Source organism: Tachyglossus aculeatus, chromosome 2 (assembly GCF_015852505.1).
Source record: "Tachyglossus aculeatus isolate mTacAcu1 chromosome 2, mTacAcu1.pri, whole genome shotgun sequence".
NCBI lineage: Eukaryota > Metazoa > Chordata > Mammalia > Monotremata > Tachyglossidae > Tachyglossus > Tachyglossus aculeatus.
This window is the reverse complement of record NC_052067.1, coordinates 162,478,667-162,504,616: the sequence shown is the minus strand read 5'-3', so window position 1 is coordinate 162,504,616 and position 25,950 is coordinate 162,478,667. Positions and strand designations below refer to the sequence as shown.

Below are 25,950 nucleotides of genomic sequence, written 5' to 3'. Positions count from 1 at the left end.
CAACATTATTAACACCTTAAATTTGCCTCTCTGAGTTACCAGGTTACAGAGATGAGCTTTGTGTCCCCTAGCAAAACCCAAATGTTCTTTCCTGTTTCATTTGATGTGCTTCTAGACCCAGGGAATGACTCTCACCCCAAATCCATTGGTGAGTTCTCTGGCCCAAAACCCTATAGGCCTTGCAATCAATCATTAGGTCATATTTATTGAGCTGTTCTGTACTATGTGTTCGGTAGGTCTTGCCTGTGGCCTGGAACCCCTCCCTCCTCAAATCCAACAGACAATTATTCTCTCCCCTTTCAAAGCCTTATTGTAGGCACATCACTCACTGGCCACTGCCCAAGCTAGGAATGGAATGGAATGGACAGGCCTCTGCTTGACTCTCCCTCCTGTAGTCGTGACTGATAAAATACTGGAAACTCTCCAGGTGTGACCCTGAGAGGGGACTTCAATTTTTACCACAAAATAATTGGTAAGGTCAGCAGAAGTTTGGGAGCAAGCTTAGGGGGCATTAAGGGCTTCAGGAGGGAGTTGAAAGTTTTTAAAAGTTGGTAGGGGTTGTGGGAGTAAAAGCTATTAAAGGAGGAAGAGTAGTTATTGAAGCAGAAATCATATGAGTCATAGCACTACAGAGTGGAATTTTAATAGTAGAAGTCAACCTGAAGCCTGAATTTCCATCTGCTGCATTCAACCACACAGTAATTGTAATAATAATAATTGTGATGTTTGTTAAGCTCTTACTATGTGTCAAGCACTGTTCCAATTGTCGGAAAAGATACCAGGTATTCACATCAGAGAAGCACTATATGCCAAGCACTGTTCTAAGTGCTGGGGTAAAGCAGAGAAGCGGCGTGGCTCAGTGGAAAGAGCACGGGCTTTGGAGTCAGCGGTCATGGGTTCAAATTCCGGCTCGACCAATTGTCAGCTGTGTGACTTTGGGCAGGTCACTTGACTTCTCTGTGCATCAGTTACCTCATCTGTAAAATGGGGATTAAGACTGTGAGCCCCCAGTGGGACACCCTGATTACCTTGTAACCTCCCCAGCACTTAGAACAGTGCTTTGCACATAGTATGCGCTTAATAAATGCCATTATTATTATTATTATCTCCTCCAAGAAGCCTTCCCAGACTAAGCCCCCCCTCCTCTTCTCCCACTCCTTTCTGCATTGGCCTGACTTGCTTCCTTTGTTCTTCCCCCCTCCCAGCAACACAGCACTTTAGTTCATATCTGTAATTGATTTGTAGTAATGTCTGTCTCCCCCCTCTAGACTATAAGCTCAGTGTGGGCAGGAAATGTCTGTTTATTGTTGTATTGTACTCTCCCAAGTGCTGAGTACAGTGCTGTGCACACAGAAGGTGCTCCATTAGTGTGAGTGAATGAATGAATAGGTTACAATAGTGCTCAAATACGATTGAATGAATAAATAAACGAATATTAGGCTGATCTTTCTCCCCAGAGCTCAGGACTTTGCCAGTTACTGGGCTGTGGCTTTCCTTTCCATGTGGGGCAAACGATTACAAGGTGATCATTGATTGGGCAAGTATGTGTATAGCTGTCCTCTCTGACTAAGCCCTCTTCTCCTATTCCCTTCTGCCTCACTCTGAGTTGCTCCCTTTATTGATCTCCCCCCTCCCAGCCCCACAAGACTTACGTCCATGTCTGTAATTTATTTATTATATTAATGTGTGTCTCTCCTTTTAGACTGTAAGCTCGTTGTGGGTAGGGAGGGTATCTGCTTTTTGTTATATTGTTGTCTCCCAAGAGCTTAGTACAGTGCTCTGCACACAGTAATACTACTAATAATAATAGTGTTGGTATTTGTTAAGCGCTTACTGTATGCCAAGCACTGGTCTAAGCCCTGGGGTAGATACAAGGTAATCATGTTGTCCCATGTGGGGCTCACAGTCTTCATCCCTATTTTACAGATGAGGTAACTGAGGCACAGAGAAGTAAGTGACTTGCCCAAAGTCACACAGCTGACAAGTGGCGGAGCCAGGATTAGAACCCATGACCTCTGACTCCCAAGCCCAGACTCTTTCCACTAAGCCACTGAATATTCAAAGACAGTTGGTGATGAAATAGGGAAGTCAGTCATTCGATCATGTTTTTCAGTCAGTCGTATTTATTTAGATCTTTATCTCTTTCTAAGCTCTCATTTCGTCTACTCCGTCTTCCTTCTGTGTCACCAATACACTTGGATCTATTCCCATAAACACTTGACACTCAGCCCCACAGCACTTATGTCCATAGCCATAATTTAACTGTCTCCCCCTCTAGACTGTAAGCTCTTGGTGGGCAAGGATTGTGTTTACCAATTGGGTAGTTTTAGAGTTTCCCAAGAACTTAGTACAGTGTTCTGCACACAGTAAATACTCAATAAATACCTATGATGATAATGATGGTATTTGTTAAGCGCTTACTATGTGCCAAGCACTGTTTTAAGTGCTGGGGGAGGATACAAGGTAATCAGGTTGTCCCACATGGGGCCCACCGTCTTAATCCCCATTTTATAGATGAGGTAACTGACGCAGAGAGAAGTTGTGACATCCCCAAAGTCACACAGCTGACAAATGCCTGAGCCAGGATTAGAACCCATGACCTCTGACTCCCAAGCCCGTGCTCTTTTCACTGAGCCACGCTGCTTCTCTGATGATGATGATGATAATAGTTGGATAATAATTTCTTAGCACTTGCTATGTTCCAAGCACTGTTCTAAACACTGGAGTAGATACAAGATAAGCAGGTCCCACATGGCGTTCACAGTCTAAGTAGGAGGGAGAACAGAACCCCCATTCTGCAGATGAGGGAACTGAGGCACAGAGAAGTTAAGTGACTTGCCCAAGGTTACACAGCAAAAAAGGGGAGGTGTTGGGATTAGGAGCCAGTCTTATTGGGTTTTCTTTTTAATGCATTTGTTAAGTGCTTGCTATGTGCCAGGCACTGTACTAGCATTGGGATAGATACAAGCTAATCAGGTTGGACACAGTCCATGTCCTACATGGGGCTCACAGTCTTAATCCCCATTTTACAGTTGAGGTAAGTGAGGCCCAGAGAATAATAATAATAGTAATAATAATAATGATAATGGCATTTAAGTGCTTACTATGTGCTAACCACTGTTCTAAACACTGAGGCAGATACAGGTTAATTTGATTAGACACAGTCCCTGTCCCATATGGGGCTCACACTCTTACATATGATGTAATTGAGGCCCAGAGAAGTTAAATGACTTGCCCAAGGTGATGATGATGATGATGGTACTTGTTAAGCACTTACTGTGTGCCAAGCACTGTTCTGAGCACTGGGGGGAAGAATACCAGATAATCAGGTTGTCCCACCTGGGGCTCATGGTCTTAATCCGCATTTTACAAATGAGGGAACTGAGGCATAGATAAGTTAAGTGATTTGCCCAAGGTCACACAGCAGACATGTAGTGGAGTCAGGATTAGAACCCAGGACCTTCTGAGTCCCAGGCCCATGCTGTATGCATTTAGTCCACACTGAGTCCCAGGCTTTTTGCACTAGGCCACAATGCTTCTCTGATTATAGAGATGATGATGATGATTGGTTGATTCCATCCCTTATCCTCTCCCATCAACTTAACTTTTCAACCTCTCCCAGTCTCTCCTTCCATATCAATCATTTGTATTTACTGAGCACTTATTATGTACAGGGCTCTATACTACGAGCTTGGGAGAGTACAGCACAGCAGTAAAACAGATACAGCCCCTGCCCACAACGAGTACATAGTCTAAAAGGAGAGACAGACATTAATATTAAATAAATTATAGATATGTATTCCATTCATTCAGTCGTATTTATTGAATGCTTACTATGTGCAGAGCACTGAACTAAGTGCTTGGAAAGTACAATTCAGCAACAGAGACAATCCCTACCCAACAATGGGCCCGCAGTCTAGAAGGGGGAGACAGACAACAAAACAAGTAGACAGGCATCAATATGTACATAAGTGCTGTGGGGCTAAGCGCTCAATAAATACGATTGATTGATTGATTGGCTCGTGAGTGAACCGATAGGTTCACCAGGAAGAAAGGAATGGTAAAAGGGAATATCGGTATTTTTTAATAGAAAATGATTTTCTTGGCATCCATTTTTGAGATCTTTTTTCTCAGTGCAGATCGACTCCCTTTTAGACTGTGAGCCCACTGTTGGGTAGGGACTGTCTCTATATGTTGCCAACTTGTACTTCCCAAGTGCTTAGTACAGTGCTCAGCACACAGTAAGCGCTCAATAAATATGATTGATTGATTGATTGATTGAGTGAGAAAAGAGGAAATGAGAGCTTAGTCATATGCATAGCCTCTTCTTTAATCCGCTTTTCCTTGTGCAGGTATTCTTGCCCAAATGTGTTGTTTCAGAACAGGATAGAAAATTCTAGAGAAGTAGCATGGCCCAATGGTTAGAGCACTGGCCTGGGAGTCAGAAGGACTTGGGTTTTAATTGAGCCACTTGTCTGCTGGGTGACCTTGGAAAGTCACTTCACTTCTCTGTGCCTCAGTTACTTCATCTGTAAAATGGAGCCCAAAATTGTGAGCCCCATGTGGAACAGGGACTGTGTCCAATCAGATTAGGTTGTATGTAATAATAATAATGATGGTATTTGTTAAGCGCTTACTGTATGCAAAGCACTGGGGGGGATACAAGGTGATCAGGTTGTCCCACGTGGGGCTCACAGTCTTAATCCCCATTTTACAGATGAGGTAACTGAGGCACAGAGAAGTTAAGTGATTTGCCCAAAGTCACACAGCTGACAATTGGCGGATCTGGGATTTGAACCCGTGACCTCTGACTCCAAAGCCCAGGCTGTTTCCACTGAGCCACGCTGCTTCTCTGCTTTACCCCAGCACTTAGAACAGTGCTTGGCATATAGTGCTTAACAAATACCATCATCATCATTATTATTAATGGAGGAATAGGGCAGCTTAGAGACATATGGTAGCCCTGATTTGGGTATAGTGCTTGTTTTAAAAGCTTGTTTAAGGCAGATCAAAGGATCCGTAGACAAGTGTTATCAGTAACTCATTAGCATTGTATATGGCAACAATTGTCAGCATTGTTACCATACTTTACTGGAAACAGATGGAAGCTGTTGAAGACTGGTTCACAGTGCCAAGACTAGGTGCCAGGCTAGTGATTTAGAGAAGTATCAGGCAGTGCAAACTGCAGGAAACTAGCTTTAGAAGGTCCTTGTTTTATACAACCAACCTGGTGTGACCTAAGCCAGATGTTATTTCAGTTGCTGTGGAACTTACTTCTCATTCATTCGTTGTCGTATTTATTGAGCACTTACTGTGTGCAGAGCACTGTACTAAGCGCTTGAGAAGTACAAGTCGGCAACATGTAGAGACGGTCCCTACCCAACAACGGGCTCACAGTCTACTTCTCCCTAGTCCTTGATTAAGCCGTAGGAATCAGGAGGACCTGGGTTCTAGTCCTGACCCTACCACTTGTCTGCTGGGTGACCTTGGGTAAGTCACTTAACTTCTCTGTACCTCAGTTACCTCTTCTGTAAAATGGAGATTAAGACTGTGAGCCCCATGTGGGACATTGACTGTGTCCAACTGGATTTGCTTATATCCACCCCAGCACTTAGTACAGTACCTGGTACATAGTAAGCACTTAACAAATGCCACAGTTGAGAAGCAGTTTGTGGCAAGTGCGTGGGAATCAGAGGCTGTGGGTTCAAATCCCAATTCCCCACTTGTCTGCTTTGTGACTCTGGGAAAGTCACTTAACTTCTCTGTGTCTGTTATGTCTTCTGTAAAATGGAGATTGACTGCGAGCCCCATGTGAGAAAACCTGATTACCTTATATCTACCCCAGCGCTTAGAACAGTGCATGGTGCATAATGAGCACTTAACAAATACCATAATTATTATTATTTTTCACAAGTATTATTGTTTACTAAGGAAGCAATAGTTGACCCTTAGTGATGGTTTTTGATAAAGTTGGAGTTGGTAGGAATGCAAGTGTCTTGTTTTGTGGAAACTTTTTTGGTAAATGGTACTTACTAAGTATTTACTATGAGCCAGTTACTAAGCACTAGGGTAGATACAAGATCATCAGGTTGGGCGTAAAGTCTTAATCTTCATTTTACAGATGAGGGAACTGAGGCACAGAGAAGCAAAATGACATGCCCAAGGTCAGACAGCCAAGATTAGAAGCCAGGGCTACCTGCCCCAAGGCCTGTGCTCAGTCCACTAGGCCATGTTGCTTCTGTTGGGAAGCCTGGCAGTATTTGTTGTTTGGTGTCCCAATGATTAAGGGAAAACCCGGAGTGCTTCAGGACCTGGTGGAAGTTGTTAAAATCAACCAGTGGTATTTATGAGCTCTTACTGTGTGCAGAGCACTGTACTAAGTGCTTGGGAGAGTACAGTGCTACAGAATTGGTAGACACATTCCCCACCCACAATGAATTTAGAGGATGAGTTTACAGTCTAGAAAAAGTGGTTAAAAGTATCCAAAGTCAATCAGTCGATCATATTTATTGAGTGCTGTGTGCAGAGCACTATCCTAAGCACTTGGGAGAATAGACAAACCCTCCTTATGGTGGCTTTTGCCCAGGAGAAGGGCTGAGAAGACCCTGGTGCCCACCCTCCACCCCCCAGACAGACCCAGATAGGCCAGTGCTGATCTGGCTTCTGGCTCTCTTTTTCTTTGTTTTTTTTGGGTGGGGTTTTGCAATTGGTATTTATTAGGCACTTACAGGCCATACTGCTTCTTTAAGATATGTGAAAGTTGTGATATCGTGGTCTTGGAATGATCCCATGAGAGATCCAAAATCCTGGCCTGTGAAGAGCTTTCCCAACACACTATAATGTCTGTATGTTCATGACATCTGGGGTGTGATCACAGTGGCATGTGCAGGGTAGTAGTAGAAATGCTCATCTAGACTGTAAAACTCTTTGAGGGCAGGGAATGTGCCTGTCAGTTCTCTTGTATTGAACTCTCCCAAATGCTTTGTACAGTGCTCTGCACACAGGAAGTGCTCAATAAATCTAGTTGATGAATAGTATTTATTGAGCACCCTCAGGGTTCACTGCACACTGCACTAAGTGGGTCACAGTGGAATAGCAAGGTTCATTCATTCATTCAATCATATTTATTGCACACTTACTGTGTGCAAAGCACTGTACTAAGTGCTTGGGAAGTACAAGTTAGCAACATATAGGGACGGTCCCTACCCACCAATGGGCTCACAGTCTTGTCATTCATTAACTAATGGGGAAGGAATGAGATTTACTGTGTCCTAGTAGAGTGAGCTTGGGCCTGGATTATAATCCTGATTCTGCCACTTGCCTACTGTGTGATTTTTGGGAAAGTGACTTAATTTCTCTGTGCCTCAGGTATCTTATCTGCAAAATGAGGATTAAATCCCCCTCCCTCCTCCTTACATTGTGAGCCCCATGTAGGATGAGGACTGTGTATGACCTGATTAGCTTGTATCTGTCTCAGCACTTAGAAGAGAACATGGCACATACCAAGTGCTTAAGTACCATTGAAAAAAGTGAAACAAGTCAGAATAATTTTTGCAAAAGATGAAATCCCCATTGTGGCCTTGTGTGCGAAATAAAAATGAACGAGGCAGGGGGCAATGGGGAGGAGGAAAGGAAAATGGGGAGGTGGGGGGGCTCAGTCGAGAAGGCCTCATGGAGGAGGTGAGCTCTCAGTAGGGCTTTGAAGGGAGGAAGAGAGATAGTTTGGTGGATTTGTGGAGGGAGGGCATTCCAAGCCAGGGGAAGGACACGGGCTGGGGGTCGACGGTGGGACAGGCGAGGAGGCCCTAGTGGGATACAAACTCAATACTTATCCTAAGCACAAAAGAAGGGAGGGAGGAATAGAATAGATAGATGCTGGTTATTTGTGTTGGCCTCCTTGAGGTGGGGGGCCATTTTGAGTGGGGGCCAGATCTTTGTAATGGATCTTGGCTTCAGGGACCTTGGTCTGCATGTCTGTCTGTCTGTCTACCTGACTGTCTATCGCTGCATGCCTGATGACCTGGCTTTTTCTATTTCTCCTTCAGGGTTATCAATGCAGGGAAAAGCACGCACAATGAAGACCAGGCCAGCTGTGAGGTGCTGTTCATTAAGAAGAAGACTGGGGTCACCTTCACCCCCAGCAAAAACTCATCCGTGAAGAGGAGGTCTTCTCTCCCCAACGGAGAGGGGCTGCAGCTCAAGGAGAACTCAGTAAATAGGTCTTTGTTCCTTGGGGCTCACACAGTGGCAAATACTCTCTGTCTGTCCACCTGACCCCCCCATCCCCTCCCCCCGGGGCGAGGGAGACGGAGATGAGTCTGGAATGGGATCGGTTTCCGATGGTTTCCGTTCTGCAGGTTTTTCCGGGCACTGAAGGAGGGAGGGTATCCTCTTACATGTGTGTATACAGCAAAGCTGACCCCAAGCCAATCAATTGGCAGAATATTTGGAGACCTCATTGTGTGTGGGGCACTGGGCAGAGTACAATACTTAGTAGACTTGATCCCTGCCCTCAAAAATTTTACAGTCTACTGGTTGCAGAGCAATGGACTAAGCATTTGGAAAAATGCAATACAGTTGCAATCAATCCAATGGTATTTGAGGGCTTACTGAGATGAACACTATACTAAACTCATGGGAGAATACAATATATCCCCAGTTGGCAAATAGGTTCCCTGCCTACAAAGAGCTTACAGCGAGAGAGCGACAGAGTAAAATAAATTAAGGGTATGTATATGAGTGCTGTGGGGCTGAGGTTGGGCTGAATATCAAGTGCTTAAAGCAAACAGATGTAAGGCCAAGGGTGACTCAGAAGAAAGAGAGAGTAGAGGAAATGAGGACTTAGTTGGGGACGGTCTCTTGGAGATGTGATTTTTAATAAGGCTCAGAAGGTGGGGAAAATCGCAGCCCTTCATATATGAAGGGGGAGGGAGGACATGGGTAAAGGGTTGTCATCAAGGGTGCATAGGTTGGCATCGGTGGAGCAAAGTGTGCAGACAGGGTTATAGAGATCAGTGAGGTAAGGTAGAAGGGGAAAAGCTGATTTACTGCTTTAAAACCATTGAATTTCTGGCTGATGTGGAGGTGAATGGGTAAACACTGGAGGTCCTTGAGTGGGGAGATGTTGACAGACTTGGCTATTCATTCAGTCGTATTTATTGAGCACTTACTGTGTGCAGAACACTGCACTGCGCACTTATACTCAATCAGTCATTCGTATTTATTGAGCACTTCCTGTGTGCTGAGCACCGTACTGAGCGCTCAAGAGAGTACAGTGTAACAGTTAGTGACACGTACCCTGACCACAACAAAAATCATCTAGAGGGAGAGGACATAAATATAAGTAAATAAATTATGGATAGGTACGTAATAATAATAATAATGGCATTTATTAAGCACTTACTATGTGCAAAGCACTGTTCTAAGCGCTGGAGAGGTGACAAGGTGATCAGGTTGTACCACGGGGGGCTCACAGTCTTCATCACGTAAGTGCTGTGGGGCTGAGGGAGGGGTGAATAAAGGGTGCAAATCCTAAGTCAGGGGCGTTGCAGAAGAGAGTGGGAGACGGGGAAATGGAGGGCTTAGTTGGGAAATGCCTCTTGGAGAAGACGTACTTTTAATAAGGCTTTGAAGGTGGGGAGAGTAACCATCTGCTAAATATGAAAAGGCGGATGTTCTAGGCCAGAGGCAGGAAGCGGGTGAGAGGTCGGTGGCAAAGTAAATAAGATCAAGATACAGTCAGTAGTTTAGCATTAGAGAAGTGAAGTAAGGGAGCTGGGATATAGTGGGAAATCAGGGAGGAAGGAGGGGTCAAGGTGATTGTGTGCTTTAAAGCCTTTAGTGAGGAGTTCCTGGTTGATGGGCAACCACTGGAGGTTTTTTGAGTGGGGAAACATGGCAGAACAGTTTTGTAGAAAACTGATCCGGGCAGCAGAGTGAAGTATGGACTGGGGAGGGGAGAAACAGGAGGCAGGGAGGTCAACAAGGAGGAGGATTCAGTAATCCAGGCAGGGTAGGATAAGGGCTTAGATTGATATAGTGGCACTTTGGATGGAGAGGAAAGGGTGGATTTTAGCGAGGTTGTGAAGGTTGAACGGACAGGTTTTGTTGACAGATTATATAGGTTGAATGAGAGAGGAGAGTTGAGGATAACTCCTTGTCTTCCCTCCCAAACCCTGCCCTCTCCCTGACTTTCCCAACACTGTTGTCAGCACTACCATCCTTCCCGTCTCACAAGCCTGCAACCTTGGTGTCATCCTCGACTCCGCTCTCTCATTCACCCCTCACAACCAAGCCGTCACCAAAACCTGCCAGTCTCAGCTCCGCAACATTGCCAAGATCCGCCCTTTTCTCTCCATCCAAACCGCTACCCTGCTCGTTCAAGCTCTCATCCTATCCCGTCTCGACTACTGCATCAGCTTTTTCTGTGATCTCCCATCCTCGTGTCTCTCCCCACTTCAATCCATACTTCATGCTGCTGCCCGGATTGTCTTTGTCCAGAAATGCTCTGGGCATGTTACTCCCCTCCTCAAAAATCTCCAGTGGCTACCAATCTGTGCATCAGGCAGAAACTCCTCACCCTGGGCTTCAAGGCTCTCCATCACCTCGCCCCCTCCTACCTCACCTCCCTTCTCTCCTTCTACAGCCCAGCCCACACCCTCCACTCCACTGCCGCTAATCTCCTCACCGTGCCTCGTTCTCGCCTGTCCCGCCATCGACCCCCGGCCCACGTCATCCCCCGGGCCTGGAATGTCCTTCCTCCCCACATCCGCCAAGCTAGCTCTCTTCCTCCCTTCAAGGCCCTACTGAGAGCTCACCTCCTCCAGGAGGCCTTCCCAGACTGAGCCCCCTCCTTCCTCTCCCCCTCCTCTCCCTCTCCATCCCCCCATCTTACCTCCTTCCCTTTCCCACAGCACCTGTATATATGTATATATGTTAATACATATTTAGCACTCTATTTGTTTTACTTGTACATATTTATTCTATTTATTTTATTTTGTTAATATGTTTTGTTTTGTTCTCTGTCTCCCTCTTCTAGACTGTGATCCCACTGTTGGGTAGGGACCGTCTCTATATGTTGCCAACTTGTACTTCCCAAGTGCGTAGTACAGTGCTCTGCACACAGTAAGCGCTCAATAAATACGATTGAATGAATGAATGAATCATTAACAAATTAAATAGAGTAGTAAATATGAGATGGGATGGTGGTGCTGTTAACAGTGACAGGAAAGTCATGGGGAGGATAGGGCTTGGGTGGGAAGATGGGGAGTTCTGTTTTGGACATATTCAATTTGAGGTGTCAGTGGGACATCTAAGAGGAGTTGCCCTCAAGGTAGGAGGAAATGCCAGACTGCAGAGGAGGAGAGAGATCATGGCTGGAGATGTAGATTTAGGAATCATCCACATAGAGATTGTAGTTGAAGCCATGGTGAATACGTTCTTCAAAGGAGTGAATGTAGAAGGAGAATAAATGGGGACCCAGAACTGAACCTTGCGGGACTGCCACAGTTAGGAGGTGGGAGGCACAGGAGAAGCCTGGGAAAAGACTGAGAATAAGCAGAGAGCTCAGAAGAGAACCAGGAAAAAAGTGTTGGTGAAGCCAAGGTTAAAACTAAGGTTTAATAGACATGATCTCTGCCTGAATATATGTTTATTATTGTGACTGTTCATTACAATTAGTCATTTACCTAGTTCAGTGATTGACCCAAAATGCTTATGGGGACAGTGTGTCAACATAGGTGACTGCCCTAATACTACCTTGTTTCAGTGGCTCATCAGGCTTTTAGGGAGGGAAACCATGTTGACTAAGTCATTTCTCATTCCACTGTAATAGGAGCATGTGATGCAGACCCCTAGTGCTGTTCTGCATTTTGAAAAACCAGTCCAAGCTATTCATTAAGCACTTACTGTGTGCAGAACACTGTATTAAGCACCGGAGAGTACATTAGAGTTGGCAGTCACGATACTTTGGATATAGGAATGTGGGAATGGTATTCCTTAAGCACTTACCATGTGCCAGGCACTGTTCTAAGCGCTGGGTTCGATACAAGCAAATCAGGTGAGACACAGTCCCTGTCCCACCTGTTGCAGCTGGAGTTAGAACCCATGAACTGACTCCCAGGCCTGTGGTCTATCCACTATGCCCTTCTTTTCCTTGCCCTCACGATGGTCACCTCCTTTCCTATGGCTGAACATAATTTTCCCCAAACTTAGGGATGATATTTTTCACTCTTGAGAACAATAGCTTCAATCGTTATATTGATTGAGCATTTATATATAATTGTTCTTCACTGAAGGTCATCTGAGTCTGTATCTGAAAAGGCCAGTGTGGGATTCACAATCCTGGCCACATTTTGCACACAAGAAGACTGTCCCTTGTTGTGATATGTTGGTTTGCAGTGCCAGTTCTCTTTTATAATAATAATTTTTATGGTATTTGTTCATTCATTGTCATATTTGTTAAGGACTTACTATGTGCCAGGCACTGTAGTAAGCAGTACACAGAAGCAGCATGGCTTAGTAGAAAGAGTATGAGTTTGGGAGTCAGAGGTTATAATCCGGCTCCGCCACTTAGCGGCTGTGTGACTTTGGGCAAGTCCCTTAACTTCTGTGTGCCTTAGTTACCTCATCTGTAAAATGGGGATTAAGACTGTGAGCCTCATGAGGGAAAACCTGATTACCTTATATCTACCCAAGTCCTTAGAACAGTACTTGGCACATAGTAAACACTTAACAAATACCATCATTATTATTATTAAGCTCTGGGGTAGATGCAGGTTAATCAGGTTGGACACAGTCCCTGTCCCACATGGGGATCACAGCCTTGAGGCACAGAGAAGTAAAGTGACTTTCCCAAGGTCACACAGCAGACCAGTGGTGGAGCTGGGATTAGAACCCAGGTCCCTCTGACTCCCAGGCCCAGGCTATATACACTAGTCCATGTTAAGCGCTTACTATGTGTCAAGCACTGTTCTAAGCGCTGGGGTAGATACAGGCAAATCAGGTTGGACAGTCCCTGCCTCACATGAGGCTCACAGTCTTAAACCCCATTTTACAGATGAGGTAACTGAGGCCCAGAGAAGTGAAGCGACTTTCCCAAGATCACACAGAAGACAAGTGGCAGAGCTGGGATTAGAACCCAGGACCTTCTGATTCTCAGACCTCTTTGCTATCCACTAAACTGCAAGGCTTCTTTTGCCTCCTTATCTAGTAATAATAATAATGGTATTTGTTAAGCGCTGACTATGTGTCAGGTACTGTACTAAGTGCTGGAGTAGATACAAGCAAATTGGGTTGGACACAGTCCCTGTCCCATGTGGGGCTCATAATCTCAATCCCCATTTTACAGATGAGGTAACTGAGACCCAGAGAAGTAAAGTGACTTGCTCAGGGTCAGAGAGCAGACAAGTGGCAAAGCTGGGATTAGAACCCATGACCTTCTGACTCTCAGGCTCTTGCTCTATCCACTACGTCATGCTGCTTCTCTGTAATTCTCTTGTCTGTAATTCCACATGGAGCTTTGGCTCAGAGAACCACTAATTTCTTGATAGCAGCGCACCATGCTGGACTTTCCTCAGCGATCGACTCCCCTCTCAATTATCTGCTGCTCTGCAGCAGGGTCTGAGGCTTTGTTTGACCATGTCCTTAAAACAGTTCCTCTGCCCTCCCCACATCTGGTTTCCCAACTTCAGCTCGCCATCCACCAGTTGTTTGGATCTTCTGTGACCTCTCATTCTCTTCAAGTGTCCCACCCAGCATCGCTGTGCTAAGAACATGGCTTCAGTGTTAGGTTCCAGAACTTCATTGCTCGTGAGCACCTTGTGGTGCAGAGCACTGTACTGAGCACTTGAGAGAGTACAATAGACACGTGACCAGCATCCAAGCAGTCCATAAGATAGAGGCGATCCTCTATCTTCCCACATGGTGTGTATACCTTTAGTCAGGTGTGTCCTTGGAAAGGTCAAGAAAGAAGCAGCATGCTGAAATGAGCTCTTTTGCTTTTGAGGCCAACAGGTCAGTAGAGAAACTGGCAAGAATCAAATTTTCCATTGCTAGAGGAGATGATGTTTCCTGGCAAACCAGGTAGCAAAGTCATTCCAAAACAGAAGTGTAGGCTGGGGGAACGAGAAGAGGTAGTAGTGAAAAAGTGAAGTTAAGTGCTAAGTACAGTGTGTCACACACAGGGGATGTTCTGGAAATGGTCTTCCTCTTCTTACAACCATTATAATTCCCAGCTTGTTTTCTCGCTTGGCTGGGCTTAAACATAGTTGAATTTTATGAGCGGGAAAAGGACCTGGTAAACAAAGGCCTAGAAGAAATAGTTCTTAAATATTAGGCTGTGTTGATGATGTAAAAAGATAGCACCCTTATAGGAAAGAGGATGTGAATCTTGGATTGGAAATACTTGTATTGTGGTGTGGAGTCAGGATCACATATGAAATTGAGTTGAGATGGTGGTTGGATTTTTTGGGTGCTTTTAGTTTTGTTTTTTTGAAAGAGATTACAGATTAGCAAGCGTTTGGACGTTAAGGATCTGAAAGTAAGGTCATAGAAGGAGAAAATTGCTACTTCGTAAAGGAATGATGGTCATCTAAATACAGCAGAAAGCAGCCAACTTAAGCATTGCATCTGTGGAATATTACTGTAGAGTGGATCATCATCATCATCACCTCTGTTTTTATCTACAGTGTACAAAGTACTTTCTAGGTACTTGGGAAAATACAATAAGGGTAAAAGACAAGGTTTCTGCCCTTGAAGCTAAGTTTGGCATGAGTGAAGAGTGCAAAAGGGAAAAGAGGACAAAAAGATTCATCTTCAGCTCTGTGATCAGCCTTTTGCTAAATCCTCTCAGTTTTTCCCCCCAGAGCCCCCCCTTCTCTCCAAAATGCCACCAAGCAGTTGTCGTATCTCACCTTATTAGTGCACCAAGCCCCTTTCAGACTTCCCTACCTCCGGCCTCTCCCTTTTCCAGGCCATACTTCACTCGGCTGCCTCAGTTATTCTTCTAAAAAAAAAAAAACAATCCGCACACATCTTCCCGTGCCTCAGAACTTCCAACTCCGCATTAAGCAGAGATTCCTGTTCATCGGGTTTGACACTCAATGGGCTGTCTCCCTCCTACCTCTCCCACTCCAATCCAGTTCTTATGCTTTGTTTCCTTCAAGCCAGTTTATGTGCTGTGCCTTGATTTTTCTCTCAGTCCATCATATTTATTGAGTGCTTAGTGTGTGCAGAGTACTGCACTCAGTGCTTGGGAAAGTACAATATAATAGAGTAGGTGGACACGTTCCCTGCCCACAATGAGTTTACATTCTCTCCACTGCCAATCCCTGACTAATCCCTCCCTCCTCCTGTTCTACCCACCCTCAAAGCCCTTCTGAAGTCATTTCCATTCCAGATGCCTTCTTTTTTTAATCTCTCATCTCCCCACCCTACTTCCAGCTGCTACTTCCACCCTTCTGGAGAAGGGTGAGCAGCGTGGAGAAGCAGCGTGGCTCAGTGGAAAGAGCCTGGGCTTTGGGGTCAGAGGTCATGGGTTCAAATCCCGGGTGTGCCAATTGCCAGCTGTGTGACTTTGGGCAAGTCACTTAACTTCTCTGTGCCTGTTACCTCAACTGTAAAATGGGGATTAATACTAATACTAATAAAATGAGCCCCCGTGGGACAACCTGATCACCTTGTAACCTCCCCAGTGCTTAGTACAGTGCATTGCATATAGTAAGCACTTAAACAGTGCTTTGCACACAGTAAGCTTAATAAATGCCATTATTATTATTAATAATAATAATAATAAATGCCATCATTATTATTATTATTCTGTGCCTCAAACAGTGGTCTTCATTGAGTGCTCACTGGGTGAGAGCAGGTGTACTAAGCGCTTAGCAGGCGAAGGTACCACAGAGTTGGTAGATACATCCCCTACCCACAGGAAATTTGGGGTATTCATACCACCCAGTAGCATTTCTGTACATCATTTGCTACTCTGTCACTCCCTCCTACCTCTGCTGGGTTTTAATGTCTGTCACCAAGAGTTCTTTGAGGACAGGGATCATGTCTACTAATTCCATTAAACTCTCCCAAGCACGTATGCGGCGCGGCTGTACCCGGGAGGAGGGAACTGAGGCCCAGAGAAGTGACTTGCCCGAAGTCACACAGCTGACAAGCGGCGGAGCTGGGATTGGAACCCATGACCTCTGACTCCCGAGTCCGTGCTCTTTGCATTGAGCCACGCTGCTCCTCTAAGAACAGTGCTTGGCACAGAGTAAGCACCCAACAGATAACAACATCATCATATCCCCCTAGACTGTACGCCCATTGTTGGGTAGGGACTGTCTCTATATGTTGCCGACTTGTAGTTCCCAAGCGCTTAGTTCAGTGCTTTGCACGCAGTAAGCACTCAATAAATACGATTGAATGAATGAATGTTATGCACACAGGCCCTCAGTAGTGCTTTTGATTGATTGGAGAACTTTGAACCCAAAAGTCAGGAGTGTCTGTCTGACGCAGATGGAGAAAGGTGGACAACTCTTTGAGGTTTTTGAGAGGAGCACTGCATTCTGAAAGGGATTTCAGGAAGAATAATCGTTCATTCAGTTCTTTCAGTCATATTTATTGAGCACTTCCTGTGTGCAGAGCATGGTACTGAGTGCTTGGGAGAGAACAATGCACCAGTAAACAGACACATTCTCTGCCTACAATGAGTTTACAGTCTGGGGAGGAGCAGCAGGCAGGCAGCAGATTATAGGATGGACTGAAGGGGAAAAGCTGGAAGTGGGGAGAGTAGTAGGGAAGACAATGAGGATGGTGCAGTCTAGCTGGGAGTTGACAGAGGCTTGGACTGTGGTGGCAGCCATGAGGGTGGAGAGGAAATGGAATGTCCTCAGAATATTATGATGGAAGTGCTGGCAGGATATTGTGATGGACTGAATATGGGAAGTAAAAGAGGGGAATAAAAAAATCACTCCCACATTAGGAGTTTCTGGGGCATAAAAGGAAGGTGGTGATGTCAGGTGCGTTAGGAAAGTAAGGAGGAGGAGGAAGGTCTTTAGGATGGGAGTTAAGGCGATCCCTGTTTGGCACAATGAATTAAATTAAGTGTCCAGTGGTTCATCCAGGGAGAGTTGTAATGGAGGTGGGAACCAGTGAAAGAGACGGAGAAGCACCAGCTGGAGAGATCAGGAGAAAATCATGAGAGCGCAGTGTCACTGAAGTCAAAGCAGAGAAGCAGTGTGGCACAGTGGAAAGAGCTCAGACCTGGGAGTCAGAAGGACTTAGGTTCTGATACTGGCTTCACTCATCTGCTGTGTGACCTTGGGCAAGTTGCTTTACTTCTCTGTGCCTCAAGAATCTCATCTGTAAAATGGGGATTAAGAACCATGCCTTAGTTCTCTCAAATGAGGACTGAGACTATGAACCCTCTGTGGGACAGGGACTGCGTCCAACCCAATTACCTTGTATCTACCCCAGTGCTTAGTACAAGGCCTGGCACACAGTTCGGGTTTAACAAATACCATCAAAAAGCAGCTCCTACTTTGTATGGTCCTAATAACCTATAACTGAGCACACAGTAAGTCTATCAGTCAGTGGTATTTAGTGAATGCTTATTGCATGCAGGACTTTGCATTAAGCACTCAGTGAACATGATAACAATTGGTAGGCCTTTTCCCTGCCCACAAACTTACAATCTATAGGGGGAGACAGAAATTAAAATATGAATATGGTCTTAAGTGCTGTGGGCCTGAGGGTGGAGTGAATATCTAGTGCTTAAAAGGGTGCAGATCAAACTGATTAGGTGACATAGAAGAGAGAGGGAGTAGGGGAGATGAGGGCTTATTCGGGGAAGGCCTCTGGGAGGAGATGTTGTTTAAATAAGGCTTTGAAGGTGGGGAGAGTGATGGTCTGTCAGCTATGAAGAGGGAGGGAGTTCCAGGCCAATGGGAGAACATGGGCAAGGGGCTGGTGCTGAGATAGATGAGACTGAGATTCAGTGAATAGGTTGGCATTAGAATAATAATAATTATGGTATTTATTAAGCACTTACTATGTGCCAGGCATTGTACTAAGCACTGGTTGGGATAGATACAAGCAAATCGGGTTGGACATAACCCCTGTCCCCTGTGGGGCTCACAGTCTCAATCCCCATTTAACAGATGAGGTAACTGAGGCACAGAGAAGTGAAGTGACTTGCCCAAGGACATACAGCAGACAAGTGGCAGAGCAGAGATCAGAACCCAGGTCCTTCTGACTCCCAGGCCTGGGCTCTATCCACTAGGCAGTGTTGCTTCTCTGTCTGGATGTGTCACCAATTCTCTTCCCCGAGGCTCTCCAGCGGAGTTCCTCCTCATACCCTTCTCCAACTCCCTTGGGACTCCCCTAAAAGAACTGGAGACAGCATGCGAAGGTGATGGTGGTGCTCCTGTAGCTTTTCCAAACTGGAGGTCAGATGTTAGAGTACTCATTTCTTCCATGCCGCGGGTCTTGGCAGCGCATTTGGGCTAGATTGCAGTTAGAGAATAGAGGAGCATCCTTCCCGGGACAAAAGCCTGTTCAGCCACGGGGCACCGCGGTGTCTGAGGAAAAGTTTGGGTGGGAAGATTCCAAACAAACTGTCGAGATTTTCTTGGCAACGGGGGCCGCGGGCAGCCCCTCACCCCCACATTTGAAGAGCGTCTCCTGGGATCAACTTGAAGGCACATCTCCTCCAAGGGCCCTTCCCTAATTGAGCCCCCCTTTCCTCTTCTCCCACTCTTTCCTGCATCACCCTGACTTGCTCCCACAGCATTTATGTGCTTATCTGTCTTTTATTTATTTATATTGGTGTCTGGCTCCCCCTCTAGACTCTAAGTTCATTGTGGGCAGGAAATGTCTGTTTAGTGTTATATTGTACTCTCCCAAGCACTTAGTACAGTGCTCTGCATGCAGTAAGCGCTCAATAAATATGGTGGAATTGAAATTGAACTGAATTAGTCGGGGAGTCGGCCCAATTTTCATGCCCCAAATGGGCTTTGTGAGCCAGTGAAATTAATTGAGGATAATGGTGGCTTCCAGAAGTATTGAAAGATATCAGGAGGGGCCTTTATTATTTCTGCCTGGGTCATTGTGATTAATCAGGCAATGGTATCTATTGAGTGCTTATCCTGTGCAGAGCACTGTACTAAGCATAACAGAGTTGGTAGACATGTTCCCTGCCCACAACCAGCTTATGGTCTAGAGGGGGTGGCAGTCATTAATATGAAGAAATAAATTATGGATATGAACATAGTGCTGAGGGGCTGAGAGAGGGGTGAATAAAGGCTGCAAATCCAAGTGCAAGGGTGATGCGGAAGGGAGTTGGAGAAAAGGAAATGAGGGCTTAAGTGGGAAAGGCCTCTTGGAGGAGATGTGCTTTTCATAAGACTTTGAAGGTGGGGAGAACGATCATAATAATAATATTGATGGCATTTATTAAGCGCTTACTATATGCAAAGCACTGTTCTAAGCGCTGGGGAGGATTCAAGTTGATCAGTTTGTCCCACGTGGGGCTCACATCCCCATTTTACAGATGAGGTAACTGAGTCACAGAGAAGTTAAGTGACTGGCCCAAAGTCACGCAGCAGACAGTTGGCGGAGCTGGGATTTGAACCCATGATGTCTGACTCCCAAGCCCGGGCTCCTTCCATTGAGCCATGGAATCTTCTGTCGCATATGTAAACTCATTATGGACAGAGAATTTATCCAATTCTGCTGCATTGTACTCTCCCAAGTGCTTAGTTCAGTGCTCTTCAGGTAGTAAGTACTCAATAAATATCATTAGTTGATTGATATGAAGAGGGAGGGCATTCCAGGCCAAAGACAGAATATGGGTGAGAGGTCAGCAGCAAGAAAGACGAGATTGAGGAACAGTGAATAGGTTGGCGTCAGAGGAGTGAAGTGTGCCGGCTGGGTTGTAGTAGATGAGCAGCGAGGTGAGGTAAAGGGCAAAGTGATTGAGTACTTTAAAGCCAATGGTAGGAATTTGGGAATGGAGACTAAGTAACAGTTTTTCTGCTTATTTGACTTGATTTTGAGAGGAGGGAAGAAATGCTATCAGGACAGCTGTTTCCTTGGGCCAGAGAATGCGGATGAAACCAGTGCCCATGTGGAGAAAGGGAAATTGCCAAAAGAGGAAATGGGCAGGGCCTGAAGTCCCAAGCTTGAGCGGAGCCAACTGCAAACCTCTAAGTCCCCACTGGCCTCTGGACATGGGTACAGCACACCCTATTAATAATAATGATGGTATTTGTTAAGCGCTTGCTATGTGCCAAGCACTGTTCTAAGCGCTGGGGTACATACAAGGTCATCAGGTTGTCCCACTTGGGGCTCACAGTCCTCATCCCCATTTTACAGATGAGGTAACTGAGGCACAGAGAAGTTAAGTGACTTGCCCAAGGTCACACACAGCTGACAAGTGGCAGAGCCGGGATTAGAACCCACGTTCTCTGACTCCCAAGCCTGTGCTCTTTCCACTCGGCCATGCTGCTTCTCTGTTGTCCTGTTGCCCTATTGTCAAGGCTGAACTCCTGCAGCCAAGGGTAAAAGTTCAACAGTGATGACCTGCCCTAAAAGTCAAGGAAGGGGAGCCAGAAAAGCAGGACATAGTCTTTCATTCATTCAATCGTATTTATTGAGTGCTTACTGTGTGCAGAGCACTGTACTAAGCGCTTAACAATGAGGATGTTTATTAAGCGTCAAGCCCTTGTTAAGCCCTATGAAACTGTAAACTCCTTGTGGGCAGAGATCACGTCTGCTAACTCTATTAAACTTATATTTTCTCAAGTACTTTCTACAGTGCCCTGCACACAGTGCCCTGAAGAGCATGGCATAATGGATAGATCAGGCCCAGAGAGTCAGAAGGTCTCTGCCACATGTCTTCTGTGGGACCTTGGACAAGTCATTTCACTTCTCTGGGTCTCAGTTGCCTCATCTGTAAAATGGGGATTGAGACTGTGAGCCCCATGTGGAACGGAGACTGTGTCCAACCTGATTTGCTTGTATCCACCCCAGTGCTTATTACCGTGCCTGGCACGTAGTAAGTGCTTAACAAATGCCATTATTATTAATAAGCACTCAATTTGGGGTTTTGGCTTTTTGTGTAATAATAATAATAATGATGGCATATATTAAGCGCTTACTATGTGCAAAGCACTATTCTAAGTGTTGGGGAGGTTACAAGGTGATTGGGTTGTCCCATGGGGTGCTCACAGTCTTAATCCCCATTTTACAGATGAGGTAACTGAGGCCCAGAGAAGTTAAGTGACTTGCCCACAGTCACACAGTTGACAATTGGTGGAGCTGGGATTTGAACCCATGACCTCTGACTCCAAAGCCTGTGCTCTTTCCAGTGAGCCACGCTGCTTCTCGGTATATGGTATGGTATTATATGATATCTGTTATGTGCTGACTGTGCCAGGCACTGTACTAAGCCCTAGAGTAGATACAAGCTAATCAGGCTGGACACTGTTCACATCCCACGTGAGGCTCGCAAATCTTAATCCATATTTTATAGATGAAGTCACTGAGGCACAGAGAAGTGAAGTGACTTATCCAGGGTCACATGGCAGACAAGCGCTTAGTATAGTGCTCTGCACACAATAAGTGGTCAGTGAATACAATTGAATGAATGAATGTGGCAGAGCTGTGGTTGGAACCCAGATCCTCTGACTCCTAGGCTCATGCTCTTTCCAGTAGCCCATACTGCTTTTTTTTTCCAAATGAAATTTAAGCACTTACTGTGTACCAGGCACTGTGCAGCTGCTTCTGATTAATTGAGAAGACATCGTCCCTGGCCCTCACAGGGACCCAGGGACACATTTTACAAATGAAGAAACTGAGGCACGAGGCCGTGGAGTGGGCTAAAGTTGGGATTAGACCCAGTGTCCTGTCTCCCAGTCCCATTCTCTTTCCACTAGGCTGTGTTCCCTGAATAATAATAATAATTATGGTACTTGTTGAGTGCTTACTATATGCCAAGCACTGTTCTAAATGCTGGGGTAGAGACAAGTTAATCAGGTTGGACATAGTCCCTGTCCCACATGGGGCTCACACTCTTAATCCCCATTTTGCAGATGGGGTAGCTGAGGCCCAGAGAAAAGTGAAGTGACTTGCCCAAGGTCACACAGCAGGCACGTGGCGGAGCTGGGATTGGAACCCAGGTCCTTCTGACTCCCAGGCCTGTGCTGTTTCCTCTAAAAGTTTGGAAGTGCAGCTAACATGGGGTGAGACAGGGCACATAGAGTTTTTTATGAAGACACAGCATGGAGTTTCTTGCTGGGAAATGTGTCAGAAAACACTCAAAAGCTAATAATAATGGTGGTATTAAGTTCTTATTAGATGCTGAGCACTGTACTAAGCTCCGGGATAGAGTCCAGAAAATCATGTTGGGCCCAGTCCCTGTCCCACACCGGAATCACAGTCTAATAGCAGGGGAGCTGGTACTGAGTAAGGGAATTCCGTGGCAAGTCTGAGAAACTGTGTGGCCTGGTGAATAGAGCACAGGACTGGAAGTCAGAAGGACCTGAGTTCTAATCCTGGCCCTGCCCCTTGTCTTCTGTATAACTGTGTGCAAACCACTTAACTTCTCTGTGCCTCAGTTACCTCATTCATTCATTCAATCATATTTATTGAGCGCTTACTGTGTGCAGAGCACTGTATTAAACGATTGGGAAGTACAATTCAGCAGTAAGGAGAGACGATCCCTGCCCACACTGGGCTTTCCTGGTTCTTTCCCTTGTCTACTGTGTAACCGTGTGCAAATCACTTAACTTCTCTGTGCCTCAGTTACCTCATTCATTCATTCAATCATTTATTGAGTGCTTACTGTGTGCAGAGCACTACTAAATGCTTGGAAAGTACGATTCAGCACTAGAGACAATCCCTGCCCACACTGTGCTTACAGTCTAGACGGGGAGAGACAGACATCAAAACAAGTAAACAGGCATTAATATAAATAAATAGAATTATAGATGTATACATATATATGCAAGTGCTGTGGAGTGGGTAGAGGAAGGTAGAGCAAAGGGAGCGAGTCGGGGTGATGTGGAGGGGAAGGGAAGCTGAGGAAAAGGGGGGCTAAATCTGGGAAGGCCTTTTGGAGAAGGTGAGCCTTCAGTAGGGCTTTGAAAGGGGGGAGTTGTGATTGGCGGATTTGAGGAGGGAGGGCATTCCGGGCCAAGAGTTACGATGTGGGCCAGGGGTCGACAGCGGGACAGGCGAGAACAGGGCCCAGTGAGAAGGTTAGCGGCGGCAGAGGAGCGGAGTGTGCGGGCTGGGTTGTAGAAGGAGAGAAGGGAGGTGAGGTAAGAGGGGACAAGGTAATGGACAGCTCTGAAGCCAATAGTGAGGACTGTGGGCCTTGAACAGGACATGTAATAATAATGATAATAATAATGGCCATTTATTAAGCGCTTATTATGTGCAAAGCACTGTTCTAAGCACCGGGGAGTTTACAAGGTGATCAGGTTGTCCCACGTGGGGCTCTCAGTCTTAATCCCCATTTTAAAGATGAGGTAACTGAGGCCCAGAGAAGTTAAGTGACTTACCCAAAGTCACACAGCTGACAAGTGGTGGTGCCGGGATTTGAACTGATGACCTCTGACTACAAAGCCCGTGCTCTTTCCACTGAGCCATGCTGCACTGTGACCAACCTGATTAGCTTGTGTCTACCCCAGCGCTTAGTACAGTGCCTGACACATAAGCGCTTAACAAATACCAAAAAAAAAAAATGGATAGAGTCTCTCTTGAACTTCATTCCAATGGCCATTTGAGATTCTCCTGGCTCTTGCTACAAAGATGTCTTGGGTTCCGTTTCCACTTCTTGCTCACCTTTATCTCATTCAGCCTGGCAGGGGTCCTAATGTCCAGAATCTCAGAAATTGGGTTTCAGCAAAATCATACCAAGGGGGTAAATACAAATTTTCATGATTTTGAGTGGGAAGCTTTCAGGCTTCTGGTAGTTTGAAGAATTTTTGCGTGAAGGCTCTGGGGAAAACTGGAGAGGCCGAATTTTCCCCTTTCCTCTCCTTTACTGGCAGTACACAGTATGGTAAAGCAGTTTTGAAAAGGAAAAATTGAGCAATTAAGTTTGTGAAACAGTTCTCTTCAGAATAAATCTGCAGCTGAGGGTACCTAATCCTACTGGGTGGGCAGAGTTTGTGCCAGCCAACTGTCCTGGACTCTCCCACGTGCTTAATTCAGTGTTCTACACACAGTAAGCAATCAAAAAATACTGTTGATTCATTGGTTGACTGATTGGCTGTATGTCTATGTGCATGGGGAAGGGGCCTCATCAGCCATGGAAAGGACTGTTGTCATGAGTTCCTTTTGTTGAAAAGGTGCTGGAATGTTCTGTATGTGCTTTAAGATCATTATCCATAAGCCCAACTAAACTTAAAAGATCATTTTATAAATCATGTCATGAAGCTAGCCTGTCACTAGAATGGTCATGTGAGCATGGGTCCCTTGAAGGCAGGTGATTTGCCCCTTGCTTGCTTGGTAGTTCCTGAGCACTTCAGTACAGTGGGTGCTCACTGAAAGCTGCTATGATCAATAAATGAACACCAACTGCATTAATGCTTTGTTGTAGGATCAGGCAGATTTTAAAATTTGAATGTAGGGATAGAATTCCCCTCAGTTGTGATGGTTTATGTGAGTACAATGTGCTTTGGGGAGGGAAAAAATGCTTAATATTTTGGTTGCTGCTTAAAAGCCAAATATGCTGAATTCGTCATGTAGCTCTCTTTCTACATTTAGCTCCCTTTTGGAGAACAGGTAAAGTACAATGTAGCTTAGTCAACTAAATCAGTAAAATTGCCCTTTCTGCACTGTGTCAACCTAATTCAATTATTGTAGGCTCTTGCTGAAAGAAAGCATTGTGTAAAATAAAAAAACAGTGAGCAAGAGCAGGCTAGGATCATGTGACCTTGTTTGAAGAATAATTGAACAGCAAAATGCTCTTGCACTGTTCCAGGTGGAGGAAGTAACCGAGGTTCTGAGTAATAAAATAATAATTGTGGTGTTTCAGTGCTTACTATGTGCCAAGCACTAGGTTCGATACAGATGAGACACAATCACTGCCCCACATGGGGCTCACAGTCTAAAGAGGAGGGAGAGCAGGTGTTGAGCTTCCACTTTCCAGATGAGGAAACCAAAGCACATAGAAGTGAAGTGTCTTGCCCAAGGTCACACAGGCAAGATACGGATCCAGGATTGGAACCCGGGGTCTCCTGTCTCCCTGTCCTGAGCTCTTTCCACCAGGTGACGAGCTCACAAGTTGAGACTTTCCACTGAAAAGCAAAGAAAAAGGATCTGGGTAATCTGGGGAGAATTAGGGAGACAGGACTTCAGTCCCAAGGAACCTCTTAGCTGAAGGTCCCCCATCCCTCCTCCAGAATTCTGGTCTCTGAGGTTTTTGTCAGGCCTGCACACCCCAGCGGAGACCCATCCCAATCCTAGGATTGAAAGCAAAGGCAGACACCAGAAAAATGCAGAGCAGACTTAATAGTACTCATGAAGTGCTCAGTGCTTGCAGAAGACTCTGTACTCAGCACTGGGAAAGAATGGCCTATCTTGCATGGATCAATTCCTTTCCAAGTGTGTAAGAAGACAAGACCTTCATCTTGATTTTGAGTCATATTATGGCTTTAAGGATTAAGTATTTGAATTTGAGAGATGCCTCCAGGGATTTAGTCAGTCAGTTTTTCTCTTAAGTCATTGATCAATGATAGGTGATCTTTTCTCCTTCAAATTCTGCACAGGCTTCAGTTCAGGTTAGCCAGGGAAAATTGCAGGTGCCTGGGATCTCCAGTACTGAGGTAGTCAGTGAGCCTGCTGAAATCAAGTTTGTTTGAAATTCAGGGTCTGAAAATCCTTTCACCTCATAATGACTTGGTGCTGGCAAAGGAACAGTGGACAGCATATCTTGGCAGAATCTTTAGC

At 45.5% G+C, this 25,950-nt stretch overlaps 1 protein-coding gene across 1 annotated transcript in view; it reads left to right on the top strand.

Moving 5' to 3' along the window:
- PPM1H (protein phosphatase, Mg2+/Mn2+ dependent 1H) overlaps window positions 1-25,950 on the top strand; it is a 285,325-nt gene that overhangs the window by 118,353 nt on the left and 141,022 nt on the right. Inside the window, exon 3 of the mRNA XM_038770302.1 lies at window positions 8,046-8,211. Coding sequence (XP_038626230.1) covers window positions 8,046-8,211 — 166 coding nt within the window. The remainder of the gene's footprint in view (window positions 1-8,045; window positions 8,212-25,950) is intronic.